General features: G+C 43.1%; 1 protein-coding gene across 1 annotated transcript in view; it reads right to left on the bottom strand.

Annotated features, from left to right (window-relative positions):
* Positions 1 to 1,763: 1,763 nt before the first annotated feature.
* hcfc1a (host cell factor C1a) overlaps positions 1,764 to 22,042 on the bottom strand; it is a 31,252-nt gene continuing 10,973 nt past the window's right edge. The window contains exons 8-28 of the mRNA XM_080846798.1: positions 21,739 to 21,918; positions 21,159 to 21,506; positions 20,904 to 21,055; positions 20,559 to 20,735; positions 18,092 to 18,316; positions 17,198 to 17,299; positions 16,496 to 16,718; positions 16,093 to 16,232; positions 15,800 to 15,938; positions 15,344 to 15,558; positions 14,336 to 15,185; positions 9,552 to 9,685; positions 9,263 to 9,439; positions 8,660 to 8,930; positions 7,972 to 8,271; positions 7,665 to 7,768; positions 6,769 to 6,906; positions 6,354 to 6,539; positions 5,480 to 5,777; positions 4,315 to 4,375; positions 1,764 to 4,157 (exon numbers count right to left, since the gene is read on the bottom strand). Of these exons, the coding sequence (XP_080702924.1) occupies positions 4,121 to 4,157; positions 4,315 to 4,375; positions 5,480 to 5,777; positions 6,354 to 6,539; positions 6,769 to 6,906; positions 7,665 to 7,768; positions 7,972 to 8,271; positions 8,660 to 8,930; positions 9,263 to 9,439; positions 9,552 to 9,685; positions 14,336 to 15,185; positions 15,344 to 15,558; positions 15,800 to 15,938; positions 16,093 to 16,232; positions 16,496 to 16,718; positions 17,198 to 17,299; positions 18,092 to 18,316; positions 20,559 to 20,735; positions 20,904 to 21,055; positions 21,159 to 21,506; positions 21,739 to 21,918 (4,457 nt within the window). The 3' untranslated portion in view covers positions 1,764 to 4,120. The remainder of the gene's footprint in view (positions 4,158 to 4,314; positions 4,376 to 5,479; positions 5,778 to 6,353; positions 6,540 to 6,768; positions 6,907 to 7,664; positions 7,769 to 7,971; positions 8,272 to 8,659; positions 8,931 to 9,262; positions 9,440 to 9,551; positions 9,686 to 14,335; positions 15,186 to 15,343; positions 15,559 to 15,799; positions 15,939 to 16,092; positions 16,233 to 16,495; positions 16,719 to 17,197; positions 17,300 to 18,091; positions 18,317 to 20,558; positions 20,736 to 20,903; positions 21,056 to 21,158; positions 21,507 to 21,738; positions 21,919 to 22,042) is intronic.

Raw genomic sequence — 22,042 nt, forward strand, 5'->3', positions numbered from 1 at the left:
CCCTTACTTTCGCTTCTTTCAAATAGGTAGGCCTACTCAAAAACCGTATCAATCCTGACACCTGAATCTTAGTCCTGCTTCTGTGAAAACTCTCTCTAGCTGTTATGACAATTTACTTGTGTGTCACTTGATAGTTAGACTTCTCCAGCCCTGCCTTTTACTCCCAAGCCATTTGACTATCATGGAGTGGGAGCGCACACGTTTGCAAACACAGAAATGTTTTCTTATGTTATGTTTCTTATGTTTCTTATGTATGTATATACAATCCATGCCTCTTTGAAATTGTTGCATTCTCAAATAAAAAAAATACAATTTCTTTTCTTGAAAAATATTATATTGAAGGGCTACATGTTAGCCTTACTAGCTGCTGGCTAGCAAACTTCATTAATTTATACTCCCAGTGCATTACTACATTTGCACACCTCCTCCCTCTTTGCAGAAGTTAACAATTTATATGACAACTACAGTTGAGATGTATATATTACATTAACTTAATCGAGGCAAACAGACTCTGTAGGTCCTCATTGGTAGTAGCCTAGGTACATCTTCATGTAACCTTTCAGGAGTCAGGTTTGGTACATAGACAGAGTGCTGAATAGCTATATTAGGGTGGTTGAAACAAGTTGCTTGGATACATTTAGGTTAACCTAAATAGTTTTAATTAAAAATGACATGACTTTGTATTCGAGGACAAAGCATCTTCGAAGAGGTCTATAGATTTCATGTATGGCATGAGCAATTGTATGTGTTGCAAACATTTGTGCTAGGACTTCATTTGGTACTCAAATTGTTAAGGAGTAGAAGGCAAAGGTGGAGAGAAGTCTAACCATCAAGTAGGCTACCACAAACAAATAGTCATAGGAGTAGGTGTGTGTGTGGTCATGTTTATGAGCAGCTATTTGAAAGAGGCAGCAGTGTTAGGGTAAGTGTCAGGGAAGTTTGATACTTTGTAGAAGATAAATACAACTTATTATATAATTACATTGTCATTGTTACGTTGTCACATTTTTTATATTTTTAAAAACTCAGCAATACAAAACATATTACATTATGGATAGATAAAATAGTATTGGCTGCCAGAAGCCTTCATTTAATAAACATTCCACTGTATAACAGTGCAAAAGTCTAGAAATACAGCACACATATGATTTAAAGCATACTGCAGTGGAGAGTTTGTGCTGTTAGGGCTCAGGCAGGACTCCTACTTTTCCAAATATCCATCTATAGAGTAGGCTAGCCAAGGTTAAGTTTATGACACAGTTGACTACTTTAACATATGCTGCTAATGCCTTCACGGTGTGCCCCACAGATGTCCAGAGAGCAATGGTAGAGTAGCAGGAGTGGAGGGAAGCGTGAAGGAGGACGTCAGCGAAGACTAACCATTCAATCTGGCTGCTCGCGTGGCACTTCAGGATGCAAGTTTGTTTTCTGGAAGTCTTGGTGTTCGTGAATGAAATGTAAATGTATGTCGGCATCTTATGGTAAGGTGAGGTTTTACGCTTATGAAATGCAGTGGTAAAGCGGTGAACCCACCGAACTTTAAAGGTTTTGCCAGATCATGTTCCCGCAAAGTCACTATACAATGTGAGCAGACGACACTGTCAACATGATTTAGTTTATTTCCCCCAAAAAATAAAGAATCCCTCACTCCCTGCAGTTTGAGGTCAACTCTGGACACAGATGGCCAGTTCCAGATCAGTGAAAAGTCGAGCTTGATCCATCTACTACTGATCAACCCGGACCATCTGAGAGGAGCCAGTTCTGCCAACCCTGGCAACTGTAAAGACAAACTGAACTACATCAACAGAAAACAGCATCTCCACAGCAAACGGCACTACCAACATGCACTTAAAATTAATCTTTTATTTTTTTCAATCCTCATCAGATTGGGTCAAAGTTTAAGGCATGACAACACAAACACTGGTTTGCATGCATGTCTTTTAAAACAAATGTATGTACAAGGAAGAGGGGTATCTGCAAAAGGTTTACTATATCTATTCACAAACCATTTGTCTGTTGTCAAATGTAATAATGCAAAATGTAAAAGTTTAAATTGTTTTAATTCTGTTACAAAATTAATTAAAACAATATGAATTCAGATGCTTAATGAGGGAGACAGTTTTTATATTTCCGTTTGAAATATTTTCAACACAAAAAGGAGATGACCAACATGTAAAAACAACTTTCTTCTTCTTACAGGTAATTATATAAAAAGGCCCGAACGTCTCATCACTTTCTTTATAGTGTGAAGAAACTCCGTTACAACTGTATCCACAATGCAGTACCAAGACTTGGCACCTCACTCCTTCACTCCTACACCCCCACCCCTGCCTACATGGAAACTTTCAGTGAACTCTTTGCTTTTAAGCTGTCTCTAAAATATGGAGTCCCGTAAAGAATGTAGGTAAAAATTTATTTCAGAGCTTCACAGATAATTTTCCTTCACAATGTAAGCAAGGGGGTAGGAAGAGAAAGGAACAAAAGAAAGGAAATCTAAAAATTGTTTACAATTCTAAAAACGTAGTTGAGGGAGGATTCATGAAGCCTTAGAGCCTGTAATGTATATATTTATACATATATATTTTAAAAAGCATAGTATGGACACCAGGTTCAGGAGGATCAAGGTGTGTGTGTGTGTGTGTGGGGGGGGGGGGGGCGGGACAGTCAAAAATGAGTTACAGATTTAGTTTATTATATACTTTACAATTCCATGTTTGGCATACATGTCCACTAAAGTGATAACAAGCGTTTGAAAAGAGCCGTAAACAAAAGGTGAGAAAACAAAAAAGGTAAAAACCCCTCTTTTCCCTGGGTCCAACTCCAAGTTCCCTTCATTCCTATTTCATCTACGTGTCGAATCAAAGTACAAAACCCCTTTCTCTTTTCTTACAATAACAATGAACAGATCCAACTGAGATTTGAAAATGGCGTCCTTCTGCTCTAGCCCGTCAACGCCATTCTCTATCCCATACTGACTTTCAACTAAGAGGATTTATTTAAAAAAAAAAAAAAATTATAAAAAAAAAATAATAATCCAAAAATACACACACACTAGACATCCACATACACACAGGAGAAAAGCGTAAAAATACAAAAATAAACTACACAAAGATCTTCTGCATCATAGCTTTCTAATTTTTTGGGAGGTTTTTGCTATTTTTCTTCCGTGTAAGTCTGTATGTTTGCATGTGGCGTGTATGTGAATGTATACTGCAAGTCTCAGTTGTTGTTGCCAAGTCAGTCCCTCTACCCAATCCTCTTCCTGTCTGCTCCTCTGTTCGCTTCATGGTGGCAACATCGCAAACGGGTCTGTTCTCGCACCAGTGCACCCCAACTTCACGACTAGGAGTCCAGAGCTGCACATGCTCAGTGTTGATGTCTCTATTTTTGTGTTTTGAGTGTGAGCTTAGTGAGGTCCTTCCCACAGAGAAAGAGGGGTGGGGGACACGTGTGTGTGTGTGTGTGTGTGTGTGTGTGTGTGTGTGTGTGTGTGTGAGATAGAGGGTGTAAGGACAAGTGCTTTGTTTCGCTTTCTGTTGCGAGTTGTCGGATGAACTCCATTGCTGCCACTGCAGTCCTCTGCCTGCTTTGCCCATGCCGCAGTTCCTCATTTCCCTCCTCATCCAAAACCAGCTGGCATCACCTTATCATGCTGTTTGTAAAAAGCTCACCTACTCAAAACCTGCCAGGAGCAAATGGCATATTTAGGAAAGGATGAGGAAAGGCCAAAACAGAAAAAAAATAAGATGAGGAAGACTTGGCAGAAGAAAGAGGCAATTTTTTTTGGTTCTTTTTTTCTTTTTTTTTGGAACATAACCTTATGTTTTAAAAAGAGGGGGGGAAAAAAGCACCAAAAAGAGGAAACAAAAGTAAAATGAATTTGATCATTTCTTTTGTTCACAGCTGGAAAAGGGTAAATGATGAAAGGGTCAATGCTGACAAAAACAAAACAAAAAAAACTGCTTGGCTGGGTACAGTAAATGTTCTGTGGTGTTTGTGCCTATAGTCCCTAAAGTTGCTAATGGGCTGGGGAGGAGGCAGAGGGTGGGGCTGGAGGAGAGTCCTGCTGGACAGAGGACAGGGAGGGACAGAAGAGAAGGGGACAGGCCTCAGCATCGCCTCACTGGTCCATCCGTGCTTTCTTAGGACCAGCTTTCCTGTAAATGAGAAAGACCATACACCGCATAAGTGCTGTAAAGCAATAAACAAACAAAAAAACAAACATGCAAAACAGCCACCTTAGTGCTACAGTAGTGCCAAGTATAGGAGGCTACAATGCGTACAGAGATGGATGAGTGATCTGTGGAGACTTACACATCTGGAGAGGACACTGCTCTTTTAGCGGCCGGCTTGGCTGCGGCATCTTTGCTTGACTCTGAAATTCAGAACAAAAGCATAAATCGAAAATACATCTACAGGGCCAAACAGGCCAGAGTTGCCATGGAAATTTGATGTCAATATGAAACATCTTTGAACCCTTTGAATAAAATCCAATATGGCAGTGTCACCAATTAGTTTGACATGATCTTGGCCTGAGCACCTCCCACGGATTTACCAGACACAAAAATACTTCAGGGCAAACACATCAACTGTTATTAGCCAAAACACATCCTGGCTTATTGCAACACTCCCTAGTGATCAAATGATGCAAAAATGTTTGCAGTCCCTCAAAATGGGGTTCCGAGACCATGTACCAAGTTTGGTTCATATATCAAAGCGTTGCTATAATTAAACCTGTGTGCACACATGTGTGTATTCTGTAAATGGATGAAAATGACTGCAATGTTATGACAAGGAAGCAGCGTGCCAGTTCAGCTGTCTATCATTACTACCAATTCAAGCTCAAATCACCACCACATTACAGCAGACTACATATCAGGCTGCCACTGAGCAAACAAATAAATCCAACTCTCTAGTTTGTGTTTTCTGGTCATGGAAAATCAGCTGCCACTGAGTCAAACGACGATACTTAAACATGCCACTAGATATATAACTTTACCCCATTTATTTTCAATGGAAAATTTGCATATTAAAGAAATAATACAGCGGGCCTATCAGTAAGCTGCCTATAAGCGCCCAAAAAAGCATTAGGACGGACATCTTAACATTGCAATTGAATTGATAGCACACTATAAAGAACAAAAAAGTGAAGAACAATGTGCGATTGTGCAGTTTCTTCGATTGGCAGCAAATAATAACAAAAAGTAGAAACACAATGTGCGCCTTGCTGCTTGTCCCCCAAATATATATACATAAATATATATATAATTCTGCATAAGTACTGCAGTTTCGACAAATTGGTTTGTTAATTATACGGACACATCGTGTATATATATATCTGGCAACACTACAGATAAATCTGGAAACAAATGTAACAGTAACAACAATGTATACATTAGATTTACACTATTGCGTTGTACCAAACAAAGCGCTCAACACCGAGCTTTTAATACTTTCACCAGTGGTGCACTCGACCCACCTTGGAGCCATCTGACTTGCGTGGCAGGGCCATAGCCCTTCTCATTGCGCGCAGCGATGCGGAAGATGATGGCGGGCTTGGTGGTGTAGTCGATGTGGGCGTTGGATAGGCTAGAGGACTGCACCAGGCAGGATGGACTGGGCCCGCAGTACACCCGCATGAAAGCCAGCTGGGCTGGTGCCGACGGCTTGGCCTCAGTGGTCTGCGAGCTCTGGATGGCCAGGTACACAGAGTACTCGATGATCTTGCCGGACGTGACCGACGGGGGCTCCCACGTCAGGTGGGCACCGTCTGGGCTCTGGGGAGAAATGGTAGATGGAGGAGATGATTTAGTTCTTGATGAATAACGTACAGAAGGTAAAGGGATAATACTGATCTGATCTGATGAACCTTGAAAAATAAATAGACAGGACGATCAGGTCTACATCACAGTGGTGAGATGTACAGTTTTTTTGTTTTAGTTTGCCTCAAACATGAATTTGATTTGTGTATGGTGTTGGAACGTGTGTGTGTGTGAGCAAAGGGCGGGCGGTTTTATAATTGTCTATGGCATTTAGTCATCCCACGTAAGAATTTCGCAATACCTTCAATGCCGTGATATTTTGTAAAAGCTTGAAATAAAGCATGCACATTTCTAAGAATTTTGTCTGTCAAAACACCCCACATAAGTCACTGGAAGACTACTTAAATCTTTTGCCTGCAGTAACGGAATGAGATATCTAGCAAACGGACATAGTTTTAATAATCTGATTAAGAACAATACAGGATTTGAAATGGAACGGACAGAATATATTTTTGGCCACTGGTGGAAGGTTTGGTACTGTACAATGGAAAGCTCGACAAAATGCCTAGCAGACACTGGTACGTCAGTCACCTTGCTGATTTTGATGGCACAGGGTGCCCCTGGGAAGCCAGGCAGGCAGGTCTTGAAAGCGGAGATTTCTGAGAAGTTCCCACGTCCGCAGGCATTGACGCCTGCCACGCGAAACTTGTATGCTGTACCCGGCTGCAACTCCATCCTCTTCATTTGGGTGTAGTCAGGCATGGCTCCTGAGTCATCCTGAAATTCACATACGTACATGAGCTTGTGCTTCAGTGCTTATGGAGAAAAGTAGATTAATGAAGCACAAACACAATTCCATCCTAATCCTTTCACTCATCCTGCTACAAGACATTCACTAGCAACATGCATTTTAACAACTTCAAACTTGTGGCACATGAACATCAAGGCAGTTCTGCAACAACCACAAAGGTAAAACGAACAAATACTAGATTTTACGGAGTCTCACCTCTGAGTAGGCGGCGTCATCTCCTGGTACATAATAATGAGTCACGACCATGTTGGTCACCTTGACAATTCCCACGTCATACCACTGGTTCTCCTTCTTCACCGGCACTCTGATGGGGGCAGGAGGAGCACTCTGCTTCTGCAAGACCAGGAGGTCCAGATGGCACGTTATTTTGAATTTGAGCCTCAAACAATATTAAAATACTGGTCATAGAGCATGGAAGTAGATTGAAGTTTGTAGTTTTTAAATGTTAATATTCACACTTCCTGGTTCCAAAGAAGAACAAAATGCCTGAAGAATGGGTTTTTGCAAAAATCTGCAGCAGAATACCTAGGTAAGTTAAAATGTAATTATCAGTCTGTCTTTTGTAACGAGCTGTTGCCTTGTCTTGCAAAAGTAAATGTGTTGCTACGGATACGCTATAGCAAATAAAGAATGGACTACATTGTGTCGCTTGCCTAAGTCAACATTATGGACTGGTATCCATGGTTACAGACAGCTGTTAAAAACTCATACCCCACATTTTCTTATCACACTTAACATTACAACTCTAGCACCCAAAGCACATTTTTCTTATTCACCACACTGTGGCTATCAAATCCTTAGGCAATCGATGTGTTTACTTAAGATGTTTTCAAGGTTGTTGTGAGAACACTTGTAAGCACTGATCGGTAAAGCTAAGAGACTTGCCTTGGAATCTTGCTATTTTTTTACTGGTAACAGAGGGATAGCAGACATATTTTGGATATATACTGGGTCTACAGTCTATACAGAGATGACATACCTTCACAATACACTATTGGCACTATTTAAACTAGGTACATGTGAAAGGCAACCACGTAAAATGATTTCTGACAATCTTCAATGATAGGCTTCATCAGCCTCAGATTACTCACCCTGACCTCAATGCCATTGGCCACTTCAGCCATTGCTGCTGCTGCCTGTATCTTCATTGGAGTGGCGACTGCTACTGGTGCAAAGGTGTTAGATGGTGCCAACGCTACACACATGGGCACAAGTGGTATTTGTTACAAATATGTGAGGTATTCAAGAGCACAGCACCCTAACTGATCTCCAGTAACAATAAAAACTGCATGCCAAAAGAGAGAAGTAAAGGAGTCAATCTCCACAGGTCAGAGTGAGGACGTGACCACTAAAGCGTGCTCTACGAGAGCACTACGTGAGTATTAGGTCTAATCTTACTCTCGGCAGCCATGCTGGGGAGCAGACCGGCGACAGCGCTGGAGACTGCGGCCGCCATGTCACCATGGCCGTTGCTCTCGGAGGCGGGGTCGTTGAGGCTGTCGGCGGGGGCCAGGCCCTCGGTGGGTGCGGCCTGCTGCTGTTGTTGTTGTTGCTGCTGCTGCTGCTGCTGCTGCTGCTGCTGCTGGGCAGCAGCCTGGGCCTCCTGGAGTTGATGCTGTTGCTGGACGAGTGCAGCCAGCTCCTGTGGGGTCAGCACGATGGGGATGGTGTGGTGCTGCTGCTCAGAGCCACCCTCGCCTGAAGACAAATACAAAAATTCAATACATTCATCAAGAAAACACCGATGCCCTGCCACCAACTTGTGATCAAACTTCAGTTATGCTTCAGGATATACTATTACAACTATTCAGTATTATTTCCAGAATCTAGAGAAAATTGTGACTTAGTGGCCCAATCATGAAAACGCTGCTTTTGAACATTTGTTTCCTATTTCCCTGTAGATATCATTTAGACTAAATGCTTCCATTGACAGGTCATCAGAACTCATCTGAAGTGACCCTGCATGGCTTAGAACGCAATAAAGCAAACAGCCCCCTCTGTCTACAGAACATGTTTCAGGCTCCAAGCCCATCATACCCATTGAGGAACTCCTGCCTGCTCATCTCACCATTAAAATAGCACTCACTCATGACAGCCTGCTGGGCAGCCTGCAGCACTGCCTGGATGGCCAGGGCCTGGGCCTCCTCGGAGGCGGCCTCCTGGATGGCCAAGGCCTGGGCTTCTTCTGTGGCGGCGGCCTGAGCGGCAGCCTCTGCTGCAGCGGTAACGGCCAGCTCCTCAGGGGTCAGCCCTGTCACCATCAGAGTGGTGGACTGGCCCTCTGACATGAGCTCCGGGGGCAGGCCCAGAGCCTCTGTCTCCTGAGACGACACTGCTGCTGCGGCTGCTGCCTCCATCTAGAAATAAGGAAGAGGAAGAGACGTGAGAAGAGAGGTGAACTCTTAAAATGGAATTACAGGGAGAGGATACTCCCAACAACAAGGAAATAAGAATAAGAATTGGCCCGTGTATTTGAACTGTAGCACACTATATATTCAAAGAGCCAGCAAAGCTAACAAGCACAAAAAAGCTAAATGTTGAGTGTTTGTGGATACACTGATAATGAATCGCAAGTACATAAAAAAGGTCTGACAATACAATTCCGTCCATACTGATATCTATGAATGCATCCAGAGTGAATTTGTGAAGTGAAAAACGAAGGATGTGTCCAGCAGTGTATCAGTGGTACCTCAGCTGCCTGTGCAGGATCCCCCTCCTCCATGGGCATGGTGCCCTCTGGAGGGCAGTCTGTCTGCATGGGCTCCTCAGATGGCACAGCCTCCGAGCTGCCCGCTGCAGTCAGCTCGTCCTGAGTGAGCTCAGCTGGTACTGCACCTGGCGAAGATTCAGTGATGGACGAGATGGACTAAAGGGGGAGAAGAAGTGGGCAAATTCAGTCACACAATCATAAGCAGCCATGCTAGCAAAGACATTTGTACTGTCAAGCCCAACTGAGGCATGGTGAGGGGCATACTTACAGGTACCGAGGGTCCAGGTGCGGGTGTGGACTGAGTAACCATGGTGACGGCTCGACTAGATATCGTGGCCGTGGACGTGGTAGCAGGCACCTCTGTGCTGCTGGATGCTTCTGGAGACTGTTCACTTTGTTGGGCTACACGAGCACACACAGAGTCAGATTACATGTCATACACTCAATGACAATCTGAAAAGCCAACATTCTATTTGTTAAATAAGATATTTGTTCGCTTAACTAAGTGTTCGAACTGACCACCCTTAATGCCAACTAACATCAAACTAAAACCGGTCAAGACTAATGCTGCAACAAAAGCCAATTTTGATAGTTGAATAATCTATTGATTATAGAAACGAGTTAAACAAGTTAAAATTGAAATGCGCCCACATTTTTGAGGTTTTTGGTTGTGAAGGTGTTGCTATCGCCATTGTGTTCACTCAAGTTAGGCAACCTAGTTTACATGCCTCAGCTTTCAGTCAGCCAAAAAAAAAATCAATCTCATTTGGTCATTGATTTTAGTTGACTACGTCGATTATTTGTTCCTCCCCTACATAAGACTAATGAAAAATCAATCTCATTTGGTCATCGCTTTAAGTTGACTACGTCGATTATTTGGAACTGCGTCAAATACGGGTATGCGTCAATTAGTCACATTCAGCGTTTTCATGTTTACATTCACTCTCGTGAGTGACTATGGAAAGAAATGTAAGCTCCCACAAAAATATGGCATTTAAGCTTTACTTTTGAAAAAAATTTACTCTAGAGACCTAATTTAAACTTGTGAAATGGTGTTGTACTTTTGCGTGTACCTTATAGTGTGGAACACTAGCGGCGCGACGAATATTTCATTTGGTCTTAAAATTGTACTGTCAGATTTGTTCTATCCAAAATGAAGTTTGACTGTCATTTTAAACTGTCATTTCAAATGCCAACAAGCTAGCATGACGTAATGTAAGTATGGATGCTCACAGAGTTCAAATCCGATTACCGGTCGTTTAGACCAGGGGTTCCCAACCTTTTGTACTCCGTGGCCCAACTTTTTGTATTTGTAACAGGTCGGGGCCCAACAGACACACCGCTTTTTTTAGCGAATCTATATTCCATTAGGCTAATTGAATCTATAATCCATTAATTCTAATTAATAAGCGATTGTTATGTGTGAGAAAAAGCAACATCAGCACCTGCCACAGGTGGAAGCCTAGAAATAAATAAAAGAAAATCTAACTCTAGATATTGCATCAAAATTGTATTGTGCACCTAAAAACAACATAAATACACACAGAGAACTTAATTGCAGTAGGCCTAGGCCTATTTGTGCACAACAAACAAGTCAGGACCCAAATGATGGCATGTACTCAAAACAAGTGATGGAACATGCAAACAAGACCACTCAACTAGGCCTAATTAAAATATGTTATGCTTCAGACATGCAAACAAATAGGTTCAAATAGGTCAATATAATGATTAGAATTTAAGAATTTAATCTGTGGCTGCAATCTATTATCAACACAAATAGCACCAATCATTCCTGGGCAGTCGTTTGAGTTGGTAGCTGTCCACAGAAAAGCATATCCACTCCAATGATAACGCACACAAACACTAATTCAACGTTACTGACGTCCGTCGAATCCTATACATTTACGAATAACCACTTCAGACAGCGTGTATTTTAGACACTGTTGTTTAATGGTATATTGTTCGTGCTCTCTCGCCGTCAAGGAAGGAATATGCGAAACACAATGTTGCCACTCGACTGTAAATCGTAAGAATAGTGTGGGTTGGCGACCATCTAACCTGGGGTTGCTTTCTGTCGGGTGCTTTGCATTAAGGTGAATACTAAAAGACGAGTTGCTTCAGTGACAGCTAAATTCAGCCTGACAAATGCTACATACAACTTTAGATTTGTCGATTGTTCCGTCATTTTGCCTCTTAAACAGAAACTTTCCGCCAAACAATCCCTCAGCTCTCTCCAACTTTCACTACCATCTCAGTCGCTTCTGCCTAACTGACTGCAGGCACGCGCCGGTTTCGTGTCAACGCACACCGGAAGTAAACAAAGTTGCGTTAACTGCATTCAAAATTTGTATCACATTAATCTCGGCCACAATAATATCATAGATGTACGCGTTAACTCTGAAGTCCTTAATTAATATTGTTCTCAATTTAAAATCAGTTACTCGCTCCGCGGCCCACCAATGGGGGGAAAAAAAAAAAAAAACGGAAACATTTTCGCGGCCCAATGATAGTGCTCCGCGGCGGCCCATAGGTTGAGAAACCCTGGTTTAGACCTATGTCAATATGAAAGGCACTAGTTGAGAAATTCGGCGGGAGAATAACGCAATTTGGTGAGGAAATTCGCCTTCCGTAGTTGCATTTACAGTTTAACTAAAACAAAGTTGAATTAGATAAAATTGTTGTATTTCCACGAACAATAGTACAATTACAATACAGTTATATTAATGTCTTCATTTTTAATACATAACATACATAAATCATGCCATGTTTGTTTTGTGCTTGTTTAAGTGAATAGACTGCACCTACAACTGAATCAGGTCAAAGAAAGCCCATAAAATACCGAAATTAAAACTTAGTTAAACTTAGTTAGTTAAAACTAAAATAACACTAGTTAGATTAACGTTTCAAAACATATTGTGACAAAAGCACTTGTACAGAAATTAGACCGTTATATGCCAAAGCAAGAGGAAGGCATATTATTATCTCGAAAACCAACACAGTAAGTGGAACAAAGTGGGAGTGTTCGTAGTTGACGAAAGTAAAAACATAAATCATGTAACCAGGGCTTGACACTAACTTTTTGGCTTAGGAGCACTGTGCTCCTAACCCAGAAAAATTGGGAGCACCAGCAAATATCTAGGCGCACCACCATAAAAAGTCGGCCAAACCAAGTAATACTACTATTGATCAATGTTAACAACCTGGAATAACATGTTTGAACAGATTATAAAAGGAAAGGCATGACCTTGCTTAGGCCTACATTGATAGGTGGAAAAGAATTGCATGGTATTTTAGGTGATTTAGATCAGGGATTCCCAAGCTTTTCGACTTTTCGTATTTGTAACAGGTCAGGGCCCAACAGACACTACACCTATTTTAGTTTATCTATATTCCATTAGGCTAACTAATCTATAATCCATTAATTCTAATTAATAAGCGAACATCCGCACCTGCTACAGGTGGAAGCCTAGAAATTAATAAAAGAAAATCTAACTCTAGATTTTACATCAAAATTGTATTGTGCACCAAAAAACAACATAAAATCAAATACAGAACTTAGTTGCATTAGGCCTAGGCCTATTTGTGCACAGCAAACAAGCAAGGAAATAACACCAGAATATACCCAAAAGATGGCATGCACTCAAATCAAGTGATAAAGCATAGGCCTAATTAAAATGGGTGATGCGTCAGACATGCAAACAAATAGGTTCAAATAATGTTCAATACAATGATTCAAATAATTGGAAAAATTATTTAAATCTGTGGCTGCAATCTTTTATCAACATACATAGCACTTCCAGGGCAGTAGTTCGAATTGGTAGCTCTCCACAGAAAGGCATGTCCTCTTGGAGAATAACACTCCAATAATAATGCACAAAAAAACAGCACAAAAGCAGCTTTACTGACGTCCGTCAACTCATCTAACTTGTTTTAAAAGGAGCTGGCTGCCTTTCATCTGTACGTGATCGCTGGATGTCGCGTCTCAAAATGTCGATTCAGATTTGAGCGCCTCATTAGACAGCTTTAAAACACACTCAACACACTGCGCTTGGGCTCAACCTCCATTCACAAAACCAAATATAATTGAATCAGGGTTGTATTTACGCTGAATATTAATAGTTTTGGTAGTAGTTCTTTCGCTTAAGAAACTTCTCAATTTCTCCGCTAATATCGCCACAGACTGGTCTAGTTATTTTCCTAGGGAAGTCGTGGAGTGTGGGTTGGCGACCATCTAACCTGGGACTGCTTTCTGTCAGGTGCTTTGCATTAAGGTGATCACTTAAAGACGAGCTGCTTCTGTGCTAGCTAAATTTAGCTTTCAAATGCTCCATACAACTTTAGTTTGGTCGATTGTTCCGTCACTTTGCCTCTTAAGTAGAAACTTTCCGCTCAGTTCTCCCCATCTTCCACTACCGCTTCGTTATCTCCTGCTAAATGACTGCAGGCAACGTTTCGTGTTGTGAAAACCGAAAGTAAACAAAGTTGCGTTACCTGCGTTAAAATATTTTATCGCATTAAGCCCGTCTACAATAATAAAATAGATTAACGCATTAACGTTGATAGTCCAAATGAATATTGTTGTCAAGTAAAAATCAGTTATTCTTGGAAAATTAGTGGGGGGGAAAAAAACACCCTGAAACACGCAGTTTTTGCCTATTTCTATAGGCGCACGCGTGCGACTGTGATTTCAAATCAAGTCGCACGGCCAAAATTCCAGTCGCGTGTGCGACCAGATCAGTCGCACTGGCAAGCCCTGCATGTAACGCGTCACGTTTAACATGAATAGAAATATTTAGAAATAGGGTTTCTTGCAGTGTTAAAAGAGTCGTACAGGATAAAAGAACAAAAATCTCTCTCAAAAAACGTTGGTTTGGGTAGGTTTATAACAAACGTTAATCTATAAATAGACTTTATATCGATTTCTAAACAAAAGTGCCGATATTTAACGCAGCTACGCTAATGTATAAACTAAGATGTCAAACAAAGGAAACCTGCATTTGACCATTGACCCTCGCTTGTGAATGCATTACTGACAACCCCTTTCCCACATACCTGCGCCTTCTCCAGTCTCGATGTTGCAGGTGGCTGTGGTTGCAGTGTTGGTGGTGCCCGTCTCGTGGGTCTCACAGGGCGGGTTGGAACAAACCCTCTGCGCAGTGCCCATCTGCCCGGCAGCACCCATGCCAGAGGACGAAGTGGTGGCGGTGTTAGTGGTGCCCGTCTCGTGGGTCTCACAGGGCGGGTTTGAACACACCCTCTGCACATTGCCCGTCTGCCCGGCAGCACCCATACCAGAGGACGCAGTGGTGGCCGTGTTGGTGGTGCCCGTCTCGTGAGTCTCACAGGGCGGGTTGGAACACACCCTCTGCACAGTGCTCGTCTGCCCAGCAACACCCATGCTAGAGGACGCAGTGGTGGCAGTGTTGGTGGTTCCCGTCTCGTGAGTCTCGCAGGGCGGGTTGGAGCAAACCTGTGTGCCCCCACCCATGCTAGAGGACGCCGTGGTGGCAGTGTTGGTGGTGCCCGTTTCGTGAGTCTCGCAAGGCGGGTTGGAGCAAACCTGAGTGCCCCCACCCATGCTAGAGGACGCCGTGGTGGCGGTGTTGGTGGTGCCCGTCTCGTGGGTCTCGCAGGGAGGGTTGGAGCAGACTCGCTGGGGCCCTGCCATGTTGGCGGTGGCTGTGGTGGCAGTATTGGTGGTGCCCGTCTCGTGCGTCTCGCAGGGCGGGTTGGAGCACACAAGAGTGACTGAGCCGGGGGTTTCGCTGCCAGTCGTCTCGGAGGAGCTGGGCTGCTCGGACGTGGGCGATGACAGGATGGACACGGGCAGGTCCTGACCTACCTGAGCCTCTACACTGCTGGGGCTCGTGATAAGAGTCACCTGGGTGGGCTGGCCTGCCGACTACAGCAGAAGGGGGTGAAAGGAGAGGGGAAGAAAAAGTCAGTCTGGTTATTTTATGTGGTTATGTCATTCTGAAAAAGGGACAAACATTCCTACATTACACAAATCTAAAAAACTAAACAAGACAAATATAAAAGGTCTGTTTGGATATAACTCACCTGTATGGAGGTGGTGGGAAGGGCAGTCGCTGTGGTGAGGTTGGTCTGTGCTGCGGACACAGTGATGGTCGCTGGGTTGATCACCTGACTGGACAGAGTGGCGATGGTGCCCAGTGTGGTTATGGGTGTGGCCAGAGAGGCGTTGGCACTGGCGACGCTTCCACTTGCCAGGCTTGTGGAAACTGTCCCTGTGACTGTGCCTAGGGTTGTAACCCCTACCAGAACAAACAATGACATGGAGTCAACAACACATGCTTCTGCCACTTTGTACTGTATTTAGCCTATGCACCATTTAGATTTTTACTTGATAAGTCTGTTTTTAATTATGAGTAAAAGAGTACTCATTATTCGAAGGTTCTACAGTAAGTTGAGTGAAATTGTTAGTGGCATATTCAAAATGAATAATTTTCCTAGTGTTGAAGAAATTACAGTTGATATGCAGTATCAAAAAATTACCTGTGGTTCCTTTGACGACCAAAGTAGTAACATTTGGCTTAACACCAGATACAGTTACTGGGGAAACAAGTCGAACTCCGCTCATGGGCATTGTTCTCAGGATTGTCCCAGGCTGACCTGGTGCTCCCTTCAAAACCACCTACAAGACCACCAAGATAAATAATTGTGTTGATCAGAATGAAGAAAAAAAACTATGCTGATTACAATTCCATTGTCGCCGTTCAAGTTCCCAAGACGTCCTATCTTGGAAGGAACTAAATGCTGCACAATCACCAAAGTTTTGGTATTGGTACCTGAGTAAGGCCCTGCTGCCCTGCAGTGCCCAGCTTTGGCATGGCAGTGATGAACTTTCCAGGAGTGCCTGTGCCAGAGGTCATCATCTTGGTGGTGATTATGTGGATGGGGGTCTTCATCCCCCCACTGCTGGTCACACCTGGATGGAGAGAACAGAGGCAAACAGTGTGTGAAAAATACAGCAGGAGATAACACGCTCCATGAGTCTTCCAATTATACATTGGGAACGTGGTGTTGTTATATTAGTCGATTTGCTATATTTCCACAATGTTTCTGACAACATTTCTTACAGAACATAATTACTCATTACATTTTTCATTTCTTACACAAAAACAAAAGTTCTGGTTCCTGAAGACCTAATATTCTTAGATGAGTGTGTTGTTTAGTATGGAGGGCGCTTACCAGTGGCCCCTTGCTGGGACATGAGGGCAGACATGGGGATGGTCTTGATGATGGTGGTGGTGCCTGGCTTGGAGGTGGTAGTGGGCGACATGCTGCTGACGCCCAGGATGGTGGGTTTGGCGCCGCCCACCCCTGCCTGGCTGGTGGTGATGATGGTGGTGGGCTTACCATCCGCAGACGTTACCAGCTTCAGAATGGTGCCTGCAGGAAGACCCCCTTTTGACTGCAGGACAGAGAACACAGATTAATGTCTTTATAACTACATCGGGGTACCCAATTTTGCCCCTTGAGATCTGCCCTGTGAAGACAATACAAATGATTCAGATCATCCAATTTTTTTGAGAAGTGTCTGGACAGTGCGATGCATCCAAGACAGTCCAAGAGAAAAAATTGCACGACCATGGAGTTATGCCTTCCACTACACAACAAACTAAACTCACTTACCTAAAACTGAGCTTTAAACAACATATATTAAGACAAGCATGCAAGGCAATGGTTTGCATTAAACCTCATTCTAGCTGGTTAGATGCCTAATGTATCTTCGTTCCTTTACCAGTCGCTTTGGATAAAATAAAAAAAAAGCATTGTGAAAATAGAAGAGATGCAAACAGGAAACGCATCGGCAGGGTGGTGGGAAAGAGTCCCGACGACAGTGAAGTCCAGAGACACCCTGCAAAACTCATGCACACAAAGGCCCCACACCTGTATGAGCTGATGAAGTGGGTTGGTGGAGGTCTGTCCAGTCAATGCAGACTGTCCTGGCTTTGTCTGCACAACGGACATCACCTTCCCCAGGTTTGAGAACTAAACATTAAGAAGGGAGAGCAAGGGAGTCAAGTACTTCTTATTTACATGTGCAAAGAAAACTGGAGATTCATTCTGCAGATGCTTTTATCCAAAGCAACAATACAGAGCAATGTTAGTAATCATTAGTAAAACTGCGCATTCTCTGAAGGAATTGAAACACTATGCATTGGATTTCAAGCACTTCCATCACTGGTAGCAGCCATGCTGTTCCACATGAGCTGCAGAAGCATATTAATAATGATGTGGACAAACCCCCTGGACCAAACAGCCTGCAGCTCAAGCGCAGTATATACCTGAGCCATCAAGCATTTAACCCTGATAGCATGGCAGACAAGTGACACTTACACGAGAAGGCACAAAGCTATTCCTCATTTTTAACCAGGGTAAAAAAGAAACAATAAAGACGACTAGAAAACAGAACCAAGCACACTAGAGCAATAAAGCTGCAACAACTATTCTGGACTTGCATATAATGATTTAACTCCTAAGGCTTTGCAGTGTTTCCCAAAGCTACCATGCATTTTACACATTTTCTTGTTTTTTGGTTTCTGTTCGTTTTACATTTCAGTAGCCTCCAGCAGATCCATTACAAACATGACACAGAAACGATTGCCTTTCAGAAACAGATTATTAATGGTTTAGAAGTCCCCCTCTACACCACAAAAAACACCTCTTTCTGCACCTTTAATTTGAGATCTCATTGGATCAGGTTAGAATTAGACTATCATTTATGCAAGTCACATCTTTAGACAGACAGTGCAGCCAAGGGCTTTCAGACAGGAGACCTACCAGTGTTCCTCCTCCTGCCATAGAGATGGGGCTTTTAACGAGAGTGATGGTCTTGGTGACCCCACCCACCATCGTGGTGACCACCTGCGCTTGCTGTGCCACAGTAACCGTGCCGGACTTGTGCACAGTGATGATGGGGCGCGTGGAGGTGTTGGGGCTGGAGACGGTTGCTGTGCCGACCTGAGCAGCCGCCGTCTTCAGCATGCGTGTGGCGGGGTTGCTCACCTGGAATGGAGTGAAGTGGCCACAGAGCAAGTTTCCAAAAAAATTATTTGAAATCCAAACGTAAATTCACCACCTCTTCGACATTTTAACCACTGCAAGTACGCAGGGATTAAAGCAAACAAAAATCATCTGACTGAAAACAAAATATTAAGCAACATTTGCAATATTATTTTGGCCAACACACATGTTCCGTAAATGTTCGTTAAAGACTGCATGAAAATTGCAGTTACCTGATTTGCGTTGGTTTACACATTCCAACAAATAGGCCTAGATATAGGCTCATAATGCACTGACAGTAACAACATGGATAGCCTCGATTTTTACTTGCTTCTTGATTTTCATTGCACAGAATACAAAACGAGAGAGAAGAAGGATAAATGGCTATCGGATCAGTTCGCTCAATTGCATAGCTTACGTTTTTGTAAATATAGCCTAGTCATATAAACGTCGGTTCGTCTTTCTTTCTTTGTTTCTTTAATTGTAAGCCTTTAAAGCCAATTCATTTTATTATTATTATTATTATTATTAGGCTATTATTGTTTTTAGTCATCATCATTGAAGTTCATTGAAAAAAAAATATTTAGGCGGGTGGTCTGGGGGACGCAGAGGCCCCCAAAAGCCAGAGACTTCACGTGCTCTGAGATGCAATCTAGATCATATTAGGACATGTTTTTCTGCAAAATAACTGCAGTATTTTGAGTTTATAATTTCCTCTTTTCCCTGTACTGTTCCACACAATTATACACAGATATACACAAAAATTCCCAAACACATGGTCACTAAGCACTGAAAATTAGTCAATATAAAATAAATATTAATATTTATCAACTGATCTGTGCTATACATGTAATTTCTTTAGGATTCAAATTATTTTAAGCATTTTTATAATCAAAATCGCTGAATTTGCACATGCCCTGGTGAAACAGAGAGGAGACACGCGAGGTGAGGCAGCGACGAGCTGCGTCTCATTTCAGATTGCGCAATCCCTCACTAACTGGGTTGATTGCATGCCTTTTGCTTTCTCATTGTCTGTTACCACTGTAATATTTGTAGACTTTTATTATATGCCCTTTCTATCCATAGAATAGTTAATGTATTTCTGTGTAGAAGTTATTTAGACTTGCTGATCTGACATAAAACCGCAGTGAAAAAGCAGTATCTCTGCCTCAATGCAGGGGGCGTGCGGGAGCTTGAAAACGGGACTTTCAATCGAAATGTGAAGTGATAAATAATGGTGGGAGACCAATGCTGAAGCTAAAATGTTTGTTTCAAAATACTGGACGGAAGATAGCTCGATCGACTACTCACATTCAAAGCCAAATTTCTTTTTGGAACCCCAAGAATATATTTGGCTTTGGAGGAACAGCGGAGACTAAATATTAGCAAGGGGGAGCTTCTCACCCCACATTAGCTACATTAGCTAACATTACATTGTTATCAGAATAGACCTTGCTCCGTTGATTTCACATTATTTATCTAAGGATTGTTTAATATCTATGTGAAGCCATTTAACAAGTGGTTGTACAATTATAATGGAAACTGGTAGAAACCCTCAGGGTGCCTATGCAACTTCGTATGAAACAGTTCATATTCACGAGTTCATATATCCAGATATTAACACGAGTTCATCACAAGCTAGCAACTGCATGTACCTTACCAATGTGTGTGTAAAGAATGCTGATATGAAATATGAAAAACAACCAGTTGTCAATGTGCAAGCTGCCAATTGAATGGTGATTTAAGCTACTCTATTGGGTTCATATATTTGTAAATCTGACACTGAAAGAGTCCGTGCAGCCACGAACGAACCTCATCGCTAGTCACTGGTCAACATAGGTAACGGCATTAAAAAAAATTAAGTACGGCAAATCCTATTGGCGTGTTGCCGGTGCAAGGGACGAATCATAATACGGTTTATGTGAGCTTAGGGCTGGTTGGATGTCAACCCATGCACGTGGATGCCTGCTAGAAGAATGATATCGATGTGTTGGGAAATGTGTAGGATATTCAAGTCAAGCGTAGCAGCGTAATTTGGGGTCTGCTACGCCAAAATCGTGTATGTTGGCAGCTCTGCGCCCCCCCCCCCCCCCCCCCCACCCTATTTTTTTTTTTCTTCGGATCTGCATCGATCTCATTTTTTGCCTTATGCGAGCCGAGTTGACTGAAATCCGTCATAGCGACGGAAAACTTTAATCCATGAGTACGTTTCATAATGACACTGCCTCTGCAATAACAAATTTACCATGACTTGGGAGGCCATTTTAACTGCGGTGGAGCCTGGCGTTACAGCCACAGTTTTCATGATGGTGGCCCCAGGTGGAAGATTTAGCACCGTGGATGAGGGAGGAATCTTCTGAGTTGCAGCAGCAGCAGCAGCTAGAGCTGCCATGCCACTCATCTGAGGGCTGCTTCCGATTGGCTGGGACACACATACACACAAAGAGAAGCATAAAAGAACTGCAAACAAAGAGCATTGGTCTGGCAGTAAGGCACGTAGGGCAGTACACCAAACAGTTGTACAGAAACAAATTTGATTACTTATAATTAGAAATAAACCCAAATGATCCAGGAAGCCAGTAGGCCTTACCGTTCCTTGTGTGGTTTGTGCTGGTATAACCATGCGAACACCTGCAGGAAGTGATGTCACAGTGACTGGGGATTTTCCAGCTTGGTTAGCTTGGCGCACAGTGACAATGGAGGTGCCAGTGCCACCCTGGGGAGCTGCAACTTTTAGGATGGCTGCAGAAAACAAAATCCAGTTAATTTGCCTTGATCCGACCACACTTCTAATGGTTATAGCCAGACAAATGGTGAACCTGAATCAGAACATATATATGCACACCTGGGCCACGAGCTGTGGAGGCTCCAAGAGGGCTGCCTGGCATGTTAGGCAGGACGGGTAGGCCTTGTGCTGTAGGGGAGGAGGCTTGGTGCACCAGGCTGATGCCCGTCTGTGGCATGCTCTGGGTGGCAGGTGCAGCGGACGCTGGAGCGGGGCTCTTGGGGGAGTTGCTGGGCAGAGAGGTAGCGGAGTTGAGGGAGGGAGAGGTGGCCGCCGTGGCAGTGGGGATGTCGTACTTCTGCAGCTGCAGCAGGTAGGTGTCAGCCATGGGAACTGCGCCCCAGCTCACTTCCAGGGAATTGGTGTTGGCACGGACCAGCTGCACGCGCGTGGGAGCATGTGGCTTCTCTGTTGTGGAAACGCATCAGGTCAACTTCTTCAGATTTAGACAAGACCAGCACCAAAGGTTATGGTGCTAGTCACACAATTTCAGATAGCAATTAGTTAAATATTTAGCATATGAATCCAAACTGATATAATTAAAACATTAGACTTACTATACACACACACACACACACACACACACACACATTTGCTACGCCTGCTGGGAAATGAAAAAATAAAAATGAAAAGCACTCACCTGTCTCAAGGTACCACAGATCTTTGCAGCACACCTGGTTGTTCCAGGCTTTGCGGTACCCATCTCGTCCGCTCCAAACATACAGTCGAGAGTTGATGGCCACTGAGCAGTGTCCTGCACGGGCTCTGGGTACATTGTCTTCCAGGGTGTCCATCAAAACGTTCTCCCAATTCATTGAATCTGTGGACAAATAATGACATACTAACATCAACAATAAGAACTTGTAACTCTACAACATGAATTAGTTACATTTAACATTTTAATGCTGATATGGCTGACATATGAGGACTGAGGTCATGAAATA

This window comes from Sprattus sprattus, assembly GCF_963457725.1.
Source record: "Sprattus sprattus genome assembly, chromosome: 10".
In the NCBI taxonomy this organism is placed as follows: domain Eukaryota; kingdom Metazoa; phylum Chordata; class Actinopteri; order Clupeiformes; family Clupeidae; genus Sprattus; species Sprattus sprattus.